The sequence below is a fragment of the Balearica regulorum genome, chromosome 12 (assembly GCF_011004875.1).
Source record: "Balearica regulorum gibbericeps isolate bBalReg1 chromosome 12, bBalReg1.pri, whole genome shotgun sequence".
Classification (NCBI taxonomy): domain Eukaryota; kingdom Metazoa; phylum Chordata; class Aves; order Gruiformes; family Gruidae; genus Balearica; species Balearica regulorum.
The window spans coordinates 20753252-20770250 of NC_046195.1; the positions used below are offsets into that span (position 1 = coordinate 20753252).

General features: G+C 49.0%; 1 protein-coding gene across 6 annotated transcripts in view; it reads right to left on the minus strand.

Moving 5' to 3' along the window:
• The window catches only part of IGDCC4 (immunoglobulin superfamily DCC subclass member 4), a 100757-nt gene that overhangs the window by 45685 nt on the left and 38073 nt on the right, over window positions 1-16999 (minus strand). For 5 of the 6 annotated variants that reach the window (XM_075764580.1, XM_075764577.1, XM_075764575.1 and 2 more), the window contains exons 3-4: window positions 9163-9304; window positions 3666-3799 (exon numbers count right to left, since the gene is read on the minus strand). In XM_075764580.1, the coding sequence (XP_075620695.1) occupies window positions 3666-3799; window positions 9163-9304 (276 nt within the window). The remainder of the gene's footprint in view (window positions 1-3665; window positions 3800-9162; window positions 9305-16999) is intronic. The other variant, XM_075764578.1, reaches the window with a different exon arrangement.

Genomic DNA, 16999 nt, shown 5'->3' on the forward strand with positions numbered 1-16999 from the left:
TAGGATGAACTACAGGAAAGTGAAATTTGGGTTAGCTACAGAGAACAGAGATCCCAGTATCCATTCAATGGGGAAGATGTAATGGGAGTTAGAGGGAGCCGTGCTCCTTGTGTCATTTAAAAACAGAATGGAAGAAGTCCTTGCAAAAACGTACCATGCTAGCAGAAGCACAGCCTCTGACGGTTATATGTGCCGCATCGGCGATGTAAGCCATGTTGTATCAAATGAGGGGCAAACACATAGCAAGAGGCAGTCCCTATGCCCAAGAAAACACACAAAGAGCAAGCCATGTGCATGACGTGGAAGGGAAAAGCGAAACGACAGGCAAGGTGATCTGCTGAGACCACACAACATGACGTTCCCCAAGCCTGTCTGCTACTCTTCTTTGAGAGCCGCTTCATGAAGCATGGCAGCACTTCCTTGTGTATGTCAAGGACCTGGGAGCATGACTGGGACACACAGGGAATTAACTCTTTATATACGAGCTCAGAGTAGGGCTCCAGGGCCTGCTTCCAGAAAAAGGAGCTACAAGAAACAAGCCACAGCCCTGCCGAGACCTGACCCCAAGCAAAGGCAGCACACACAGATGGAGTGCCTGGGAAAAGCATCCTGCAGCCAGCTCCTAATGCCCTTTTTGGCAGAGCGCACAGCAGGGCTGCAGCATTCATCTGACCAGGTGAGGGGTGAAGGGACGGAGCTGCCAGATGTGCTTGGCGCTCTGTCCGCCGGGGAGCAGTGGAGATCCAAGGGGAAAATCCAAGTTATCCTTATTTCCACAGCAGGCTCTGTTTCAGGCCTGCGTGACTGTAGCCCCCCTCTCCGTCTGCTCTCTTCCCTTCCAACTCAAAACCCCGCTTCCCCAGGGAACGTCTGGAAATTTGCACCATGAAGTCTGCACAGCCGAAACATCTGCAGCACTTACAGCACCACCGTGCCGCTCTCTCCCCGTCTGTGTCAGGCCAGCGTGAGTTTAGCCACTGACACACCGCACAGCCTTCCCCACGCGATGGGGAAGTCACACCGTCAAGGGAAATGACACTTTGGGGGTTTTTAGGCCATGCAAATATGACGGAAGGGGGTCATACTAATTGCTGCCTCTACTGGGAAAAGGCCTTTAATAAGGGAGATGGAACAATTCCCAGTCATCGCATCGGGAACAAGGGGGAGAGGGGGGAGGAAAAGGACAACTGGGCAGAAGAGCTATAGGGAAACGGATTCTTTTGCTATGCACAGCCAGTTCAAATCCAGCGCTGTCTGGCAGGGGCAGAGGCATGAACACAAGACATTCCCAGGCCTGAGCGCTGGCAACTCAGTACAAGTGGAAGCATTTGCGTTATAACCAGCACTGCCCCAAAATCCATCACGAGCACACAGACTCAGTCATCATCACACGGCACTGCTCGGTGCCGTCACTGGGACACCAAAGCTGCAGGCACCGTTGGTAAGGAGACACTCGGTCCCCACTGCAGAAACCTTTCCCAGGAGCCTTGGCAGTGCAGCGGGACTGAAAGACTGGACTCCCATCTTACCTCAGCAAATAACTCATTACCCATCAGCAGGGAGGGGAGAAGTAGTTTAGTTGCTCCTGCCTGCAGACACATAGGAGTTTGGTCAGTCCCTAAAATTGCCAAATAAGCAACTCAAGCAACACTAAATAGCTCTATTTCAGGCTATTGTGGTTTTTTTTTCCCCCTGGGAATTTTTGTTTGTTTTGGTTTAACTTGGTTTTATTTTTTACAACTGGCAAAGGATTTCTGCCTGACCAGTTCACTCCAGCTACTATCAGCTGCTTCTGAACAGGGAGGAAAAGACCCCTCAAGCCAGTCCAGGCATCCAAAAATGTGCCTCTGATGGTGAAGTGCTGAAACAAAAAAGGATCAATACCATGCCAGTCACTCATGGAGGAGTTTGCAGCCTGCACAGGTCACTGCAGTTTCCCATCTGTCTCAGAGATACTTCTCCCCAATTATAAAAAACCCCAGAGATTTAACAGGCATGTTTTTCATCGCTATCGGCTCAATCTGGTGAAAAACTCAACCTCGCATATTTGTTTTTGCAGCCAGCGGGTGGTGTGGTGCTGCAGAAGCGAGATTTGGGTGAGAACTCCAGGCAGAAATCTGCTCGGGCCGGCTGGTGCTCCAGAAGGAATGCTTCCCATTTAACCTCTTCCATTGCCTCCATTTGCAAAGCAGATTAAACATTGCAGAGTTACAAGATACAATTATGCAGAACAAGTTATGATGCCAAGGACAGCATATTCACCTTTGTAGCTTGATCAATGTTACTTATCGATAGCGAACCACACCCAACGCAGGAGCCGTCTCCGGAGTGTGGAACTGCCCATAGCAAGCGCTCCCCTCACCTCCGTGCTTCATTAAGCACACAGAGGATCTGGCAGGGGCTGGCAATTAGATACAGAGCATTCAACCGCTCACGAATTCTCTGCAGATTCCACACAGATTACCTCCACGACACAATCCATTGATCAGAGGTGTATTCTCAGGCTCCACAGTTAATTACACTCCCTGCTGATGGATGAACAGCAAAGCCATCTCTGTGAAAATACACTGGTAGCAGAATGCCAAGCAACACAATCCTAAACAAAGACAAAAAGGGCTGGGAAGGATTTCAGAGCTTTCAAGGTTAAAGCTGCCTACAAAATATACCGGGGTCAGCACGAACAGGAGATAGAGGTGGCAGAGGGGCACTGTCCCGAGAGAAGGGCACCGTGTCCCAGCCCTCCTGAGATTGTCCACTTGCAGGACGGGGATTATACAGAACTGGGGAGGCAGCCAGGCGTGCTGGGAAAGATGCTGGAGTCTGGAGACCTCCGCTGCACTTACGCTCTCAGCTACATTCTCATGTCCAGACTTGCCCACTGCACTCTTGGTTTACAGAGAAAAATGCACTAAGAGACTGAGGCCCAGCTTGGGAGGCAAAGGACAGCTCAGATCCAAAGCCTTGCTCCAATGGTGTGTGTCACCAGAAGAAATCCCAGCTGAGGCTGTTCCCAAACACCACAAAAAGATCCCCAGAGCCTACCCAACAGCTCAGCGAAGAGCCAGCAACCCAGACATCACTGTGCCTAACCTCCTCTGGACACTGCTACGCAACCCAGGGTAGACGCACCCCTGCCAACTACTCCAGCCTCCAACTGTTTCTCTTGCTAGCTTGGGCAAGCGTCTTCCTCCTTTGCTTGTCTTGCCATCCAAGGCCACCGGAGACAAGACTACAACAACCTGCACCTCCCCCTCCCCAAGGTGCAACCAGGGTGCCCAAACCCTTCTAAGAGCCCCAGAGCGTAAAGGAGCCTAGGGCTGTTATAATCCACCTGCTGCTACAATCCACCTGCAAAAAAAAACCAACCTTGGTGCAGACAGAAACACCCCCATTATTACTGCTGGCTGCCTGGTCCTGGGGCTGGGCAGAACAGCCAGCTGTGACTCCCAGGTGGCACTACCTCCTAAGCCAGCCTGTTTACCCCATCAGGGTAAAGAGAAATCTTTAATAAAATGCCTTCTCTGCAAGTTTTAAACAAAGCCTGCCATGTGCAGAGCCACACCAGCAGGAGAGATTGTCACTGATAATTCAGCTCAGCTTGCCATCACGCGCAATGGCTAGCTGGCAGACATGTGCCCAGCCCAACACTCCTGCTTGCCCCTTACCTTTCAGGACACTGAGGACTGCATCATTGCTGTAGCGTTTTCGGGCGGCATTGGTTGCCACGCAGTGGTAAGCCCCAGCATCACTCTCCCGCACATCCACGATTTGGAGGACACCATTTGGAAGGGTTATAAACCTGAGTGACCAAAAGGAAGAGTGTGAGACAGGCTATGCTTTACCTGAGCTCCTCATCAACTCAAAGCCCATTTATCCCTGCTTTTTCTCCTGCAGATGTATCATGTACAGACCCTGGTAACCACAGCAGAGTGGGACCGACAAACCTTTGAGCCACGCCACTGATGGTTCTTAAAAAGCAACAGATACAGACCTATCTGCGGCACTGGAGTTTTCACAACACGGGATCTGCTTTTGGTAGACCAGACCAACAAGGCTTTGCTGATACAAGCCAACTGCGCAGTATAAAACAACTGCATACACACATACGCATTTCTACGTGCAGATTTGTAGACATCTCCAGATGTGCAAGTGCCTTCACACAGGCTACAGCCAGTTTCACCACTTCATTTTCACAAAGGTTTGGTAGACAGAGAAAAAATACATTGCAAAGAAGTCTGAACATCTTTCTCCTGTTGCACCTCAAATACGTGAAGGGGCCAACTGATACATAGCTACATCTTCACGGCCCAAAGCAGCCAGACACAGCCACGTAAAGCTGCACCATTCCTGGGTTGTGTTGATTGCTTTTGTTCTTCCAAGAGTTTCTGGCTTTCACAAGCTGACAAACTTACAGCCGGGCATTCAGCATCCCCCTATTTGCCCATGGCGTGCTACTGGGCAACACTTCCATGGAGTGAAATGGCTACATGGCTCACAACATGAACACAATCCTTGCCGCATTCTACTGAACAAAGCAGATGATTAGCAATTAGCATAAAAGTAGGAGCTGGCTGTCAGCATCTCCATTTTCTGCCTGGATTCCTAGATGGCAGCCTCTTTATTCCTGAATGCAAGGCGCAAAGCCTACGTGATCCTTTTTAATTATATATGAGATCCATTTTTAATTGCAAGCCTCTATAAACAGAGCTGCCGAGCTTTGACAGGCAGCTCTGGGTTATCAGTCTTCATTATGAAGAGGACACATTCAAAGGCAATTGCTAAGAGGAGGGATAGCAGCTATTCCATGGGAACAGCACAAAGACAAGTTATAACTATGAATGCCAGTACTTCCATCCACAAAGATCCCAGTAAGTACACTTGATAAGTAAAACTGTGGTTGTCCAGGTGCTCAGACAGCTGGAGTGCCACGAGTGAAGGTCATGGAACCAGGAGGACCTTAAGAGATCACCCATCCTGTGTTCAAGCCATGGGCACCAATAGCACACCTGCTCCGACAAACATTTATCCTAAATCTCCAGCAATGGAAATACCTCCCCTGCCCTAAGCAGTCTGTTTCATGGACAAATACCTCTGCTGTGAGTCTAGCGTCTATCCTGGACCTCGGCTGCTGCAATCTGAGCTCATCACTTCTCGTCCTTTTCACAGCTAATGAAGAGACAGAACAGCTAACAGAGCTCCTCCAGTGACCACACTGTCTCTACTGGCACAATCTTACAGCCTGATTCATGGACACAGACTTGCTGAAGCTTCCCACGTACACCAGGGCAACTGCCCTGCATCCCTGAAGCCACGTTCCTGCTACATACAAAGACGCTTTTCTCAGGATCAAGTTCCAGAGGCCTCAGAGGAGGTGGTACCCAGAAAGCCCTCATCAGGATGCCTCATCAGGACTCAGGAGAAAGAAGACAAATATTTGCATCCTCTCAGCTCTGTGGAGGGAAAGCCTCCCACTGCGATAATATTTATTTTTGTCGTGCATCTGCTATTTGAGTCTGTAATTAATATCAACATATTTCAAACACTAGACGAGGCATCTCCCAGCCACAAAAAGACACTCCAATTATGTATCACAGATTCACTGAGGCTGGGAAGGACGTCTGAAAATTGTCTGTTCTTTCCACTCTCAGAGCAGGGTCAGCTCAGGACCATGTCCACGGTCACACTCAAGCAACACACCCGGCTTCTCTTGAGGGCAGAAAACAAGCCACTGTGTTTCTAAAGAGAGCAGGAGCTGGAGGCAAGGGGGAGTGAGCAAGGAGACTCGATCAACACATAGCTGAAGATGGTCCTTTCGGCAAGACCAGCAGTGGAGAAGTCTACTTCATGCAGTATGTCCTATGGCGAGCACTGCTCTCCCAGGGAAGCAAGGAGGGGAGAAAGGCAGGATTTCTCTAGCCAGAGTTTCTCCCAGCTGCTCAAAGCCTCCAGCTCTTCAGGTCCCAGCAGCCCTGGACCAGAAGACTCCAGGCAGCCTGCAAGGGCGTTCTGCTCCATCCCCAGGCTCTCTGCAAGGATGCCAAGTTTGCCTGATGATTCAGAGCAGACAGTTGGCACTAGCTTTTCTACCACACAAAGGGCAAATCTTTTTGTCTGCTCACCTTCACTATGGAATAAGCAGAAAACAAAAATCAAAGGACACAGACCCTGGGAGAAACAGAAACGCTGGTGCCACGGCAATGTCAGGAGTTTTGCCACTGACAGCTACAGTGCCAGGATCTCACAGACAACCACCCTGAATGGAGGCGAAAGGCAGGCCCCCCACTTGCCACAGGTAGCTGGTTAAAGGGCAGCACGCACAGACCAGGGCCCAACTACCGTGGGCACAGAAGGCAGCAAGATGAAGTGCAACAGGACACAGACATGTCGCTGTTCCCCTCTCTGCTCCTCCCCAGGCAGACTCATACAGGAGAGCAGGGGCAGAGAATGGAGCGCAGAGGGACCAACGGCTGCCCACTTCAGTGACCAACGTGAGGGCAGTTCAGCTCAAGAACTGAAATCAAACACCGCTGCCTTGTGTCGAAGCCCTGCAACCCTACAGCTCAGTGCACTGTGCTGTGTGTATAGCAGACAATATTTAAGTATTAACAGCCCAGTTCCCTTTCTTACTTTCTCCCCAGCAAACTGCTGGCACATCCTTCCTCACATCCTTTTGAAGGTACACAAAACAGACTAAAGCACCAGTCCTCGGGACAAGTTAGGAACCTGCAGCTTTGTTGCAGACTCAAATTCTACAAGCCCTTTTGCTCACAGCTCAGGAGCTCTGTACATGCATGAGAGCCATACTAAGGCACTCCTGACACATGACAGAAGTAAACTCTCAACACAGATAAAACCCTCAGCCAAAACATGGAAAAAGATATTGTGATTGCAGACCACATGATGTGTAGGGTACGTGTTTATGTGCAGACCTCCAAAGACCTCCAGCTCTTAGCAAGTGCTCATCTTGGCTCTAGAGAAAATAAACAGTAATTTGGAGCCTGGCGTGAAACCCAGCCAGCACCTAAACCAGAGAAGAGATTACGCCAAGAGATGAGGTACACACCCCAAAGCAACTGCAATCTAGAGAAATCCTGCAAGCCACCTCTCAGCAGCTGTTGCAGATTTAAGACCATGGTTTTTAAAAGTACTTCAGAGCCAGAACTGCAAAATACTTCTGTGACTTACTCACTCACATATGAAAGTTCGATTTTGTCCTGAACTTCAACAGGAATCATCTGAAATCATCAACAAGCACTTCTCTACCCTTTGGGTTGTCTAAGCATTTTTTAAGCTCAGCCATCAGCATGTTAGAGGTGGCACAATGCTAGAACCTGTGCCCAAGGGCAAAGGCTGAAGAGAGACCCCAAAGGCAAGATCAACATAAAAAAGAAAAAAGAAGAAAAAAAAATGAAAAAGGAAAAAAAAAAAGCAGTATTGGCTTGCCATGACTATTCTATCCCTCCTAAAATAAATCATAAACACTGATGTTGCAGCATTATCTCAAGGGTTGTATCCATAGCCCCAGAGCCTGATTTTGTACATAAACCTAACCTTGCTATTCTGGAATATGAAATCATCATCCTGACACCTACCTATCCAAATGATTGCATTTTCACAGGCTCATCAGATGCGTGCGCAGGAGGGAGTCCACAGTAATCAGAGGCTGGCCTGAGATCTGGTCCTTAGGCATGATGGGGTAAGGATAACAGAGCTCTGGTTGGCAGCCAATGTTTCCTGGAATTCACTTAATTCCTTCGAAAGCCGGTTATATTAAATCCAACAACAAAAACTAGACAACAACAAAAAAGCAAATCCTTCTGAAAAAGCACATTAGCTAAAACATGATTTAAAAAGCAAGATCTGCAGCCAGAGATTATGGTCTGGCTTTTACAAGCAAAACAATTTTCAGGCTGCCCGTGTTGAAAACAATCTCCAAGCAAGTAATTTCACAACATCCATCGAGCTGTCTCATTAAAAAGCCATTGCCCTATCTATGGCACACTTCCCTCTGCAATCCTTTCTTTTGTGTTTGTTCTTTCTTTTTAATTAAATAATTTTCTTCTCATTACAAAGCAACAGCCTCCTATAAACCTTTAGATGCCACGCTTCAGACTCAAGGATATAAGCGGTTATTCTTACAGAAATAGTCATTGCTGCAAAATTATTCCTAAACCTTACCCCACCCCTCCTTCCTCCTTTCCTCCTGCCTCTTGGCTTAACTTCCCTGGGAGGGAAACAGCTCCTTCTGCTGAACAGAAAATGAGTTTTTAAGAACTAAAGGACAATGCAGCCACTGATCCCCTGCAGGAGTGACATCTACAGACCAACAGCCAACTAATGGCTTATCCTCTTCTCATGCTTGTAACTGACCTTCATTAAGGAAAAGATACCATGCTGCAGGACTGTTATCTTTTCCCTCCAAAAAAAGAAAATTCAGGGGTTTTTCTAGATGACCTCTAAATATGGGAATAAAACAAATGGAAAGACCTCCCAGGTTACTGAGCACACGCAGTGCTCTAGAAGAATCATTAACCCTGAGACAAATCTGTGCGGGAAAACAGTGAAGAACATGACCGTCTCTAAAACCACAACCAAAATGAAAGACAAAACACATCATGGAGTTCAGCTGGGTATGCCCAGTATCCCCAGTGCTCCACCCTCACAGTCAGCTGGAAAAATATTCCTCACGCCAGGCCCAATCCCCCAAAGACTTCTACCTCACTTCACTTCACACAAGAGGACAAGCCAAAGGCAGCCCACGCCACAGCCCACTGTGCCCTGTTCCATGCACACACAGGCCTTCACAGGGCGCAGGTTCTGTGCTGGAAGAACTGGCACAATTTCAAGGTTCACTATTCACTTTTATGCTGCTGTTTGCCTTTCCGCGTAGTCTTGGTTTCCCTCCAACGCTCTGGATAGGGAGTAAATGGCTGATGTAAACTGTGCTGAAATCATGCGGCTTTGCATACAGCCTTTCCAGACCACTGGAGAACTGAGTTGGACCTGTTTGCATTTGAACACCTCCTCTTACATCACTTCATTATCAGGTCCAAATCTGGTCTATCATCTCTCTCTCTCCATTCTACCTTTTTATGAAGTATCTCCACATCCTAAATGGTCAGGTTTTGGTTTGCTGACCCAAGAAAGCAATCAGGGAATCACCTGGGTTCTGCTGGAACAGCTTCATGGTCCTTCTCCCATGTGATGACAGGGGAGGGCAGTCCTTCGATCCGACACTCAAACCGGGCCATGCCATTTTCTTCCACTGTCTGCGATTCCGGCTGTTGGAAAAAGCGTGATAATGCTGGGGAAAGAAGAAGGGAAGAAAAGTTAATAACTCAGTGTTTCTGCTGAGAAATGCAAACTTGTTTTGTTACATGAGTTAAGAGGAAGGCTTTCTCTCCTAAAGATAGCCTGAAATGCAATTCCTCACTTTCCCACGCTCTACAGACCCTCAGCAGTCCTAACAACACTAACTGAAAGGTTTCAATGTGCAAATTTGCTTCTTGCCTCATTTTCTCCTTTAAGGCAACAGTGTGAGAGAAAAGAGAGGCAATTAGCTGGTTTCGGCAGTTGCCTTCCTAAATTACTTCCTTGTCTGTTCACTTGCTCCGTTTGGGAAGGACACGTAGAATGAGAAAAAGAAGAGGGGAACTGCCACAACCCTGAGAGAGGAGAGTTTCCCCTTGCCTTGTGGCATTCCCACAGCCACAGGAAATTAAAACAAGGCAAGAGGAAGAACAAAGTCAGATGTCAAGTTACTGACACTAAACAACTGCCCACAGGTTGGCAATGCTGGAGACTAGGGCGAGAGACCGTAAGAGTTATGATCCTCCTTCTCCATAGCGAACAGCTTTGCCTGCAGAAACTAACTTCATCCTACCTGAGCAGATAAGATGCAGCCAGGAGGATACAGACCTTGCTAAGAGGAGGAGCACAGATTTTATACATGCCAGGACACCTGTTTGCTCTCCAAGGCTCACCTCCGTCTATCTGCTTCTTTCTGTATTACAGAGGCTGAACTTGCTTCGGAGACAAAGCAATGTTTGTGATTGCTCTCGGACCGCACCCTTCCCATCCTTCATACACAGCTGCCTGATCTTCCTCCCTTTCCAGTACACTGCAAAACCCTGCTGATTTCAGCCGAGCAGAAACTCTCCCCCCTGGGGCTGTCAGCATCTGTCCTATCAATAGCATAACCCGAAGGCATCTCAGTCACACGGTGGAGTTTTGAATATGCATGCAGGCTCCTTGATGGGGGCAGAAAGCTTGTATTCTTCTCCACCAGACCTGGCTCCTGCTTTCAATAAGTCTCTGTTAAACTGCCTTTGCTGTTAAACCCACCCTGCCGTACAAATTTATCCAGCAATATTATAACAAAAGTGCCAAAAATCTTGAACGTGGCACAATAAACATAAATTTCACCCAGAAAACAGGCTTGACTGCTGCGCCAAGTGCAGCAGGACCCCAAGTGACCTTCTGGTCCTCCAACACAATCATGTGCTTGTCCCACCACCACTTCCCAAGAAGCTTGCTTTGGATTTCACAGGACTCCAAAACTGAAGTTTTCTTTGCATCACACACACACACAAAGATACATGCACACACATACGCACTTTACTGTAGTGTTAGCTTGAGAAAGTATGTACAGTTTTGAAAATTAAATGCTTTTACACGACCCATTTTAACCTCAGCATATTCTCAGCTGCCATTAGTGTTTTTTCTTTAATTTAAATAGTTATCACGTGTTTAAAGCAACTCATTGCTCTCTGCAGCAGCTACAGACTGAATTCTCCCACCAGCTGTCCCCCAAGTCTAGTTTTTCAATTCAATACAAATGACAATGAAAAATGTTTTCCTGGAAAAATCTGAAAGAGACATTAATATGTAAGGCCCCAATTCAGTCAACTGCTGTAGTATTTTCAAATATACACTACAGACCACTTTAACACCGAGTAATTTCTACGGATTACAAGATCTTTTAAGCTCATGTTAATAAAACTTGCTGAACCCAAGAGTTTAAAAGAAAATCCATCAAATGCCAGCGCACGTTCAGGATGGCACCATCAAAACAACCTTTAGACCAGTCTCCAGAGGCGGGAGAGCCTAAGTAGCACATGGTGTGCACAAACAGCAACGCCACTGTCACCAACAGCTCCGTAAATCCCAGTGGGCAGCTCCCTGCTCTCTTTGCTCTCCCTCACGGCATGCACGTACATGTTGTACAGTTTGGTAAGAGATGCAGGACGTTTAGTGAGCCAGGCTTACCTCTGCACATTTTGGCATGAAGCACAAAGCAGTACAAAATGCGATGGTGCCTCCCGGACTCCCCGGGGTTACCCAGACACTAACCTGTCCCAAAGCAGAGGGCTGTCGGCTATTCCTCCCCATCACCTGCCAGACCTGTGTCTGCAAACTTGAAATTCCCTGCTGAGAACCGGATCCTGCCCTTCACCTCCACCCAGCCCCATCTGCCTGCTGTGCTGGGCTCCGGAACGGCTCTTCAAAAGCAAAGAGCCAAGAAATGCACCCGTGACAGATTTCTCATTAGGATGTGGAGGAGCGTGACTAAACAGTGACCCTGATTAGGGAGCTCAGTGTCCCTCCCGCTCCAAGTGGCACGCAGGAACAGGCAGGCTTCCCAGGCAGAGTCACAGCTCCCCGGTAGAGCCAGCAAAGGCTGAGAGCTCAGTGGGTGCTGAAGGTCCAACCCTGGCAACACAGAGCAAACCTTGTTGTGTCTCTTAGCAGCTTCTCGTGATAACTCCTGGGGTGGGATTCAGAGGCTGAGCAGCTGTTTTCTTCTTTTACAGGATCAGGATAGGGACAGTGGGAATCACTGAGGACAGGCTGAAAAAAAATCACCTCTGCAAGCTCTGAAAGAAGGAGCCTGCAGCCTGCCCAGTGAAGGAGAGGACAGGGAACATAAACAGGGATCTTCTGGGCACAGAAAGCAACACCAAAGCAAGATAAGAAAGGTGAAAAGGTTTCTTTGACACGGGACCAAACAAGAACCCTGGATCTCAGCACTGGTGAGGTTCAGGCAGAGACAGAATTGCTGGCAAAGCTCATCACTGCTCCACAAGCACCTTCTGCCTCAGCTTGGGGCCAAGACCACAACATGCTGCGATCCCTTGTGTTCCTCCTCTGTCATCCCAAGGGGTACTAAGGCAGAAAGGAGAAGGCAGAACACATCCAGCACCTACAGCATGACCCAACCTAGGCTCAGAGCTGTGCTGCAAACAGCTGGCGCTGGGAGGAAAGAAGAGAATCAGCCAGAGCAAGGCAAGCCTGCTGTGGAAGGGAAGGACTGGAAAGCAGGTCCTGCTGCTCTGACGCACTGCACAGACACACACGTGGGTCACAGCGAGCACAAGACAGGCTCCAACACACTGCTCACCCTAGGGCCACTGGGAACCTTAAGAGGGGCTGTTCTCCTCCCAGAAACATGTTCTGATGGAAGGGGTTACTGCAGAAGTGCTGCAAAGTGAGAGGTTTTCACATAGGGAGGCAGGGAAAGAGGATGCTTGTGGGGAAAAGACGAAACAAAGATGACGGATACATACTGGACATTATTTTCAACTTCTCAGCTAGAGTTTAGCTTGCAAAGCCATCCCGAACCACAAAACACCTCCCAGCCCTGTTACACTGATTACCCTGAACACCTTAATAGGCCACTCAGTAAAAATTACCCACTGCAGGCAAGAAGGTGAGGAGCCTCACAGAAAATTGCCCACAGCAACACGCCAAAGCACCAGGCTCTGCGCCTTCAGGAATGGAGCACGCAGCTCTCTCCCTGCTGACACGTTAAACCCAGCTGGAGCCAAGCCGTGTGTGCCAAGGCTTTTAGCCCCAAACCCAGGGGTGACTGCAGGATGGTGAAACACAGCACCCTCCCCCTCTCCCAGCAGCCTGATCCGTGCAGGAGGCCGTGAGCTTGGAAAGACTGCCAGCCAGCAACACTACACCCCAGGCAGAAAATGCAGTCTATGCAAGGAATTCAGCCTTCTGAAACGGGCTTGCTGCTCTCTCCCACAGCACTTTGCCCCTAGACTCTCCATGTGCTCGTCCCCTTTGGATCTTTTACAATTATTAGGAGGTATTTCTAAGCTGGGGGCAACTTCGGCTCCCACTGAGATCTCATACACTGCCCAGACGCCCTGTCTCCAAACGGCTCACCTCTGAACAGGCTGGAGGGGGAGGAAGGGAAACAGGCACAGAAAGTCATGGGAGCGATTTGCCACGGCCCGACAGCGTGGTAGAGGCAGAGCCAGACCAGCGCTCGGTCTGCAGGACCATCTGGCAGCACAGGACCTGTGCTGCTCAGCTATCCCGTACAGGGCTTGCTCCTGCCTCCTCAAAGATGCTGGTTCCCCACCTACTCGAAACAGCACTGAAAGTCCCATCTGCAGATGGTCCAGAGCCTGTGCATTAGTCTGCTAGAGGTTTCCCTGCCCAGCCTGGCTCTTCCTACAGTCACCAAAATAAATCCTTAAAATAAGATTAAATCCCAGCCTGCCTTTCCTCAAATCCCAGACACATGGCACATCACGGAGAAACGATGCTCTCCTTGTGGAGAGTGGATCAGGAGAGCCCGTATGCATTGATTCCAGCTGTGGCCTGTCCCTCCAGGTGCAGCAATGCACCAAACCTCTCCTCTGATTGCTGCCAGCAGCCATGCGATGCAGGCCCGTTCCTTCCAGGCACAGCAAACATCTTCATCTGACAGTCACAATTACTGTAATTTTCTAGAACCTCCCTCGCACAAAATGTTTAAGCTAAATTAACAGCTTTAACAAATCTTCACAGATGTAGTTATTAACAGGTAGAAACCTACACCTTCCCACAACTAAAATAACGCTGCTGGTATTTCCACATGGGAGCACGCAGGGCTCAGAGAAACCCGCAAACCTAATTCATCAACCTGGGCGGCTGTTCACTTAACAGGCACGCTCACACCAAGAGCTATCACAGACTCGCTCCTCCTCGTTTGCCACGGCCACCACTGCCACAAGGTGTGGACAGCCAACCATGGATGGATCCCCAGCCCGGGAAAGGAACTGCTGGTCAGAAGCACAGGCTGATGGCAGGGTTAATATATCCCACCTCCTGAACAGGTTTTCTTCTACTGGCTGGTACTCATCAGCAGTACCCAGGGCAATCAGCACAAAGAATAACACCATCTATACCTAAACAGCCTTGGATAGGCTACTGTATTCAGCGGCAGGGATTAAAAAAAAAAAAAAAAAAAGGCCTTTACAGTCCTCATTTGCACCAGCTGAATGCTAATGGACCAAGTGTTTCTGCCCAACCCACAAAACAAATCGAAGCGAGAGATGTATTTCATTAATCAATTCCCTCGCTGCTCTCCATTCAGAAATGAATGTTATGTCAGGTGCACACAGCACTTTCCCTGTGCAGATGGTAATAAAAGAAGACATATAGGGACACACAAGGAGAGAATTCACCTGAAATTTCCCATTTCTGGGAGAAATCCAGAACAGGATGGAGATGCGTCAGCTATGTACACTCCTCTGGAAAAGTCCAGGGGTAGAGAAGGGCAATTTAAGTCAGTCTCCTGTTTTTGAGATGTCTCCACTGTTCTCACTCCTGAGACACCAAGCAATAAACCCAGGTCCATAACAGAGGCACAAACCATTGCCACCAGGCAAGAGGCATGGGGCAAACTTCAACAAGTCACCCCTAAAAGGGAATATATTCTAATTTAGGGTGGCTGGGATTGAGTCAGGAGCATCCAAATAAATCCTCTTGGATTAATGATGCCTTTTTTTACTCCAGGTCCCCCACCTCCTCAGACAGTATCCACATGCAGGATCCCTGACTCCATCTTCACAGCCCTCAGGAGCTCCTTCACTTAATGAAATACTGGAACCAGCTATTTATCTGGCACTACAAATCACTGAAAGGGGGGAACAGGAGGGATGGGTGACCAGCTCTGTGGGTGCTGCACGCTGAACATCTTCTGCGCAGAAAAGGAGGACACGTTGCATAGGTCAAAGATTTCCCCCTGATCTGGCAAAATCTTCACCTGCCATCAGGAGTGCTGGTTTCTACAGCACAGTGCTCACAGTCTGAAACACACGCTTGGCCAGACCTGGGCCCCCCTGCCTGGGGTACCAGAGGTTAAATACATCATGGGGTGCTAGGAGTGGGTGCTAGGATATCCACTCTCCCTCTTCACCTACCACAGCTCTGAGCAAGTGCAAAAGCACCTTGGCCCTGATTTCTCTAGATTGGAAATGCATTTCAGGTCTGTGTCTCATGGTGTGCTGTGCAGCTGCATCCATCGACATTTACGTAAGTCGCTGCACAAGAGAGAAGTGTTGCTGTATTTGCATTATTTTCTAACCTCACTTGTTTGGTAGGTCAAGGAATCATTTATCTATCCGCACTCACACACTTAAAATAGCTCCAGGAGCCATTTCTGAATACAAAGGAATTTTACTCTTCAATGCTGTGCAAAGATTCAGTGGCTCAGATCTTGGAGTGGTTCAGATCTTGAAGTGTCCTTCTCAGAGACCAAAATAAAAAACAGCCTGAAGAGCCCTTTCTTTCCTCTCTTCCATTATAAAGAGATATTCACCTCACAAGACAGTCCTGACAATAAGCGGAGCCACAGACTCTTTGTCATGTAGACAGGCGTCTGTCCCAGCCTCCAGCACTGCTCTTCATTGTCTGGAGTTTACCCCAGAGTTTAGAGATCTGCACCGAGCCGAGATGGGGTAAATTTCGCCTGCAGGAACATCTGAGCAAACCCAGTGGCACCTACTGCCTTCACCAGCTACCGAGGGAGCTACAGCTGCTTGGCTCTGCCCTCTTCTCACCTCTCCTTGCTCAGCATGGAACTCCCCAAGTCCCCTCCATGCTCTTTCCCAAACTGCACTGACTGTTCACCCAGGAACCCAGACTGACGGTGACCTGGAGGCAGCTGAGCTGGTGTGCACAGCCAAATCCAGTCTGTGAGCCCTACAGCCTATTCCCAGAGCTGTCATCCTTTCTGCTCAAGGCTATGACCTCCTCCCTGCAGCTTTCCAGCTGAACTTGCTCTCAGCTCCTTACAGAAGAGCTTTTCCAAGTCCTCACAGGACCAGACCACTCTGTCACAGCAGGGCAGGCTGGGAAAGTATTTGTTCAACTCCTGATTTGCACTGGCGCTTCAGGCCCAGCACCACAAACTGAGACTGGAGGAAAACCTTCAGATTAGCGAAAAGGTATCAGAAAAGGTTATCCTGCCCTGCCTGGCCATTCCTGTTCAAACTCCCCCTTCTGCAGTGCTGACACTGCCGACACCACTCAAACGCACTGTTAGAAATTCAAAGACAAGAACAGCCCAGTGACCTGCATCAGAGAGGAGAGGCAGCCGTGGGGCCAGGAGCTCTGTCCTGCCCAGCCGTGGGAGCCTGGCAAGGTTTGCCAGACACAGAAAGAGATGATGGTAGAAGGCTGCCTGGGAGCAGAAGCCCAATGCCGCAGTCTAGTCTGGTCTCTGTGGGAGGGGAGGATCTTGCTATAGGCATTTCAGACCATGCTCACGCACAAAAGTTTCCTTATCCTGAAGCCGTGAGCACAGTGCTCTCTCCTGCTGGATAAGGCAGTTGAAAAGCAGGGTGCTGGACACATCCTTCCATGCTGGGACACGCTCACTGGCACCAAAGCATTGTAAAACTGTTTTGGCTTACCTGCTTTCCTCCCACACCTGAAATCAGCACAGCAACACTGTGCTTTAAGAGAGCACGTTTGGGAACTGACATTCAGTGCTGGGACCCTGGTACCTCCTCTGGCCCCACCAGGCACACGGAGAGCCACAACGTTCCTGCTCACCATAGCCACCAGCCTGGACTCTCGTCAGATAAGTTGCTTTGCCAAAGATTAAGCTTCTGCTGTTCGGCTGCACTCACTGCACTAAAGGCAGAGCTGAGCTTTCAGAAACAAAAGCCATCAGAAGGGGAGACGTCCAACATCCTGTCCGTGAGGACCT